The 5,743-nt window shown below is 40.7% G+C and overlaps 1 protein-coding gene across 1 annotated transcript in view; it reads right to left on the bottom strand.

Moving 5' to 3' along the window:
• Positions 1 to 1,217: 1,217 nt before the first annotated feature.
• ssuh2.1 (ssu-2 homolog, tandem duplicate 1) overlaps positions 1,218 to 5,743 on the bottom strand; it is a 15,422-nt gene continuing 10,896 nt past the window's right edge. Inside the window, exons 9-12 of the mRNA XM_046028503.1 lie at positions 4,590 to 4,682; positions 4,371 to 4,476; positions 3,735 to 3,842; positions 1,218 to 3,037 (exon numbers count right to left, since the gene is read on the bottom strand). Of these exons, the coding sequence (XP_045884459.1) occupies positions 2,903 to 3,037; positions 3,735 to 3,842; positions 4,371 to 4,476; positions 4,590 to 4,682 (442 nt within the window). The 3' untranslated portion in view covers positions 1,218 to 2,902. The remainder of the gene's footprint in view (positions 3,038 to 3,734; positions 3,843 to 4,370; positions 4,477 to 4,589; positions 4,683 to 5,743) is intronic.

The following is a 5,743-nucleotide window of genomic DNA, read 5'->3' as shown; positions in this document are numbered from 1 at the left end:
TGCCAATTGGGCATCGTTTAAATGCCGCGGCCTACCTGAGCATTGTTTCTGACCATGTCCATCCCTTTATGGCCACCATGTACCCATCCTCTGATGGCTACTTCCAGCAGGATAATGCACCAAGTCACAAAGCTCCAATCATTTCAAATTGGTTTCTTGAACATGACAATGAGTTCACTGTACTAAAATGGCCCCCACAGTCACCAGATCTCAACCCAACAGAGCATCTTTGGGATGTGGTGGAACGGGAGCTTCGTGCCCTGGATGTGCATCCCACAAATCTCCATCAACTGCAAGATGCTATCCATCAATATGGGCCAACATTTCTAAAGAATGCTTTCAGCACCTTGCTGAATCAATGCCACGTAGAATTAAGGCAGGTCTGAAGGCGAAAGGGGGTCAAACACAGTATTAGTATGGTGTTCCTAATAATCCTTTAGGTGAGTGTATTTTACCAAGCAGTCTTACACGTTGCCAGCAATCTAAAAATAAAAAGATACTGATGGCATGACTGATATATTTTTAATATGTAATATTAGTAGATTGTATGGGTGGTTCCCAACCTAGGAGTCGGGCCCCTCCAAAGGGTCACCACATGAATATCAGGGTTTGTTGAGGAAATATGGACACAGATACTTGGAAAAACATTTTGTACATTAGCTCAAAACTTTAAATACAGACAAGCTCATTTTCTTGCCTGTTGAACATCCTGAGCTGTTTCTTTAAATGTGAAATAAGATTAAACAAAAGCAAAAATATCTAATAAATGTCTAAAGACAGACAAGTGAGGTTGCTCCCTCAGAGGTGTGGTTAGTGTGGAATATTGCATATTCCTGTATCCCTCTAATCAATGTCACAGAACTTTGACTTAACTGTGAAAAACTCTGTTGTGTCAGCGACACAACTCAATTAAATATTAAGAGACCATTTATAGATTCAATCCATGATCAGGAGTCACGTTATGGAGGATTTACAAGGAGAAGGAATGGAAGTTGCTTTTTAAACACTGATTATTTCCCCAGATGTTTTAGAAGAAAGCTTTTTGAAATGTTATTACAGGTGATGATAACATGAAAGAACTTTATTTGTAACATGTTTACTGAATACATTCCACAGGTTTAATGATGCTATATAATAACAGGCAATAAACAGATGTAACTGGATTACATGACACACTCAACAGAAAGTGTGCAGAGGTTTGTAAAAAAAAAAAAAAAAAAAAAAAAAGCCTCTTTAAAAGTGGAAGTTTGGTTAGTTACCTAGTTTTTGTTTTGTTTTTTTACATATAAAATATTCAACATGGTAAAATCCTTAAACAAACAGCTGAAAACTTAAGGAGGTCAGACAAAATGAATGAATATTTGCTGCACATGTAAACTGAAATAGCAGCTGCTGGATTGTTGTACATATAAAATGGAATGCATAGAAACCTGAGCTGAAAGGAATAAAAACATTTCACTCAAACATACAAAAACATTCAGTCATTTTTCATAAACAGGCTGGAAAGATGAGCCCAGCATCAAATTCTGCTGAACAACCTGTCAATTTATCAGTTCTACAGATGATTACTGTGACAGAAAGCTCATCTTTATCTTTAGAAACATGTTGGCAGTAAACTGTGATAGTGGCTCATTCTGTATCTAATATCTAAACTGTACGGCTTTGCTTTGTCATTTAAAGAACCATTTTACTTGTTTCTATTTTAAGGTTCAAGCGCTGAGAGTAGAACGTGAAACTTTAAAGGCAGTCAAGTGCAAACCATTTCAAAGTCATGACTTCACTTCTAGCCTCTGTTCCAATAGCTTCTGTGACTCAATGCAATCTCTCATTCAGCATTTCTAAAAAATAAAATAAAAAGAAGTGGTTTACTTTCCGTATTCTACGACCTTTGTGTTCTTAACAAAAGTTACACAACATTACTTTGTGAGCACAGAAAAAAAGTTCCAGTCTGAACCAACTGACTGACCAACATGTAGCCAGATGTAACACTAGACCACGGTTGATATTTGATATTTTCAGCTCTCTAAATATCACTACAATAGAGTTTTAGTGAATACATGTCGGTGCATTAAATGGTTGTTTCAGCTCTGTGCTCTTTGTGCCACCTATATGAGCCGTATAAACATGTTAACAATACAGTCGCAGGATAAAGTGTCCAACACTTTGGAATAACCTGGAATCTTCTCTTTTCTTCGAGGCATAGTTCACATCAGGCAATGCTTCATGAGAATAGCAGGGCAGCTCTAACCAACACCTCCAATCTTGTGTCAGTTATTGGCTCCTGACTCCATTTAGCTTTAGGAGAAGTCATTACTTTCCCCAGTAACTAGTAGTGTAACAGATTACTTTTCTAAAACAGTAATATTATTACAGTTACTAATCCAAGTAACGCTGCGTTACTGAACGCGCCATACTTTACGTGCTCAGCTGCACCGGACTTTGTTGTTCATGTCCGCTGATAGCCAAAAGCTAAAGGAGGAATGGAGACCGAGAGGCTCTAAGTAGCTGCTGCCATTATTGTGTCACAGTATAAGATGCAAACAACATTGTTGTTTGTTGTAAACTGTTGTAAAAGCTTTCAACCACGAACAATTCTACATCTGAAACTCCGAGACTGCCTTGTTGGCTGCTGAAGGGGAGTGGTAGTGAAATATTAATAATATAATATAATAATTATCAACGCTGACCGCCACATATTGATTTCCTATTGTTTTTACTAGGCGTATTTAAAATCATATTTGAGGAGCATATATTTGTGCAGCACCCCCCCTCTCTGTGTTTGTCTATTGTTGTGACTCAGATGAAGATCAGATCACATTTTATGACCAATTTATGCAGTAAAGTCCACGTAATTGCAAAGGGTTCACAGACGTTTTCCTGCGACTGTATGTCTAAGTGTTAATTATAAAATAGTACACGCAGAGGGATATTTGGCAGCAAAGACTTTGTTCTCCATTCCATAGACGAAGAAGCTGTAGTCTTTTCCATTGTAAGTGTAATAAGCGTGAGTCAGGGGCACCAGCTCGATGGTCTGACGCTACAGGGAGATAAAAAGGCAGTCGTGGCATTAGTAACACTCAAACACCGCTCTCATATAAATGTCCTGCTTTCTAATCTGCCTTTTAAAGTTGTATTATTTAGCGCTCACAATGTATGTTTGGGGTACTGCTGAGACATCTTTTTCACAGCTTAATTCAATGTATATGATAATGTTTCTGTGGGAAGTCTGAGAAAAGGGGCCCCTGGATGCACACATGTCAAAAGGCTCACACCCCTGCTACATAAGAACAAGACATCCAGACTGAAAGAGACACAAAACGACTACAAATAAATTTGTTTCACGCTTCTTTGTGGTGTGTTTCAGTGACATGTTGCAGGTTAATAAACCCAGAATAATCCATCCAGGCAGGACTACGATGAGGCTTCTTCACTGAACTTCTCTTTAAACTGTAATTAATGCACTTTCTTCAACACAATAGAGGGACTCTGGCTTTCAATGAGCAGAGTATAAAACCACACCTCTACTTTACACAAGTGATTGCTTCTTGAATGAAGCTGTAGGTGGCGAAATGGGTTCGATTCCCACTGTGACTTCCACCAACGTGTCCCTGAGCAAAGCACTTAACCCCTGGTTGCTCCAGAGGCGTGCGATCTCTGACTTATATAGTCGCTTTGGATAAAAGCGTCAGCTAAAAATGCTTAATTATTTTAATTACAATTTATGGCCGTTGTACCTGTTGCAGGATGCGGCTGGTGGATCCGAAGCGATTCAGGTGTTCGTTTATCATTTTTGTAGAAACATCACAGATCTCCTCATCGGGGAAACCCTGGATAGGGTATACCTGGCAGGAGATAGAGGGGGAAAGAGTCTAGAGCCATGCTATGCACCTATTTCAGGCTGTACTTAGGCACTGGGAGGCTTTGAGCTAAATGCTAACATCAGCATGCCAATATGCACACAACAACAGTGCTACCATGTAAAGTGATAGGTAGGTTCTGTAGCTTTATCACTACTAAAGAGCCCTTTCACATTATTATATTGTTTTCACATTGTTATTATAAAAGCATCAATTAGAGCCGCTTTAACATTAGCATTAACATTGTAATGATCGATCAAGGCCCCTGTGGGCATATACAGCTTTGGCTGGCAGGGCAAGTAAACTAAATAAATCAATAAAGAAAACACAGTAGGTTTGTCTGTAGTTGTTTATCTGTCCTGTCTTTTCAGAAAGAACAGGCGTTAAGATGCTGACAGGACAGCTGGTCCTGATGACGGAGATTGGAGTACGTGTTGGATGGATTCTCCCTTAGCGTCTGATGTGAATTCATAATTAAAATAAAATTATTTCATAAAAGGTTTTTTTATTTACCAGAACATTCTCGTCGACGAAGAAAGGATCTCCTGTCACCTTCTCAAACTTCTTGTCAGGGAAGTCAGGCTGGCGGTCTGGGATGAAATCAGCTATGTCGTTCTTCCTACACACACACATTCAGAAGAATGAGTGTGTGTGTGTGTGTGTGTGTGTGTGTGTGTGTGTGTGTGTGTGTGTGTGTGTGTGTGTGTGTGTGTGTGTGTGTCTTTGACATACCATGTGACAGTGAGCTGGATGAAATGCAGCAGGTTTTGGCTGCCGTGACAAACAGAGCAGGTCTTGTAACCTTGGCCGTGACAGGAAAAACACCTGCAGGAGGGAGGCAGAGATATTTTTCTGCAGCCTGTTTGCACATCAATGTCATAAGAATTTTTTTAGCAAAATAAAAAGGAAGAAACAAGCAGAGCGGTCATGGCCAAGACACTGAAATGTTGCGGAGGAAAGTACTGCAAGAACAGAGTGCAGGTGCTTCCATGCAGAGCACGAGGGGGTCCCTGCCTGATGTTTGAGGAGCATGAAAATGATAGGAATCATATGGCCTGAGCGACGTGTTTGACAGCTCCACTCTTCACCATCCTAATCATCAAAACACCACATGAGGGACTATATGTTTTAGAAGAATGGTGTCCATCCCCCCAGTAGAGCCGCAAAGACTTGGGGTGCTTTCCATTTGGCTAACATTCTCCTCTCTCACCTCCTACAGCCTCATCCCAAGATGTACAAAGTATCTTCTGGACCACTTGTGATTCCCAGGCCGCCTTTTGTACCCGCTGCAACTACAGCTTGAAAAACGCATCTGCAAGACGGAAAAGGAAATTCGGACAGAGAGGCAAAAAAGAAAGCAAGCAGTCTCCCACCTTTTGCGACCTCGCCCATGACAGGAGGTGCAACGCTTGTTCCTGGAACGGCCGTGACCGTGGCAGAACGTACAACGCTTCTGCAAAACAAGATGAGCGTCTGAGTTCGTGTCCACCAGGAAACTGCCTTAACAGATGCGGCATCGTTGCCATATTAATGTTTGCTGAAGCTACAGTAAGTGTCTGGTTTTCCTGTTACCTCCTGTTGGGAGGATCATGCCTGCAAAATATTTTGTCTTTTAAATCAAATCTGGCGCTAAGCACATGTAAAATGATCTACTGCAGATAAAATACCACAAAAACACAAATTTAGGACAGGTATTTTACTGTAGAACCATATGCATTTCTGAAAGCATTGACAAGGAGGTGTAGTAAGTTACTATGTAGTAAATCCGTACGAATATACAAGCCCTCTCACCTGGCCTCTACCCTGGCAGTTATTACAGCGAGTCCTTCCATAGCCGTTGCACTTGTGACACGGCTAAACCACACACACACACACACACACACACA

This window comes from Micropterus dolomieu, linkage group LG18 (assembly GCF_021292245.1).
Source record: "Micropterus dolomieu isolate WLL.071019.BEF.003 ecotype Adirondacks linkage group LG18, ASM2129224v1, whole genome shotgun sequence".
NCBI classification, from domain to species: Eukaryota; Metazoa; Chordata; class Actinopteri; order Centrarchiformes; family Centrarchidae; genus Micropterus; species Micropterus dolomieu.
This window is presented reverse-complemented; position numbering and strand designations above follow the sequence as displayed.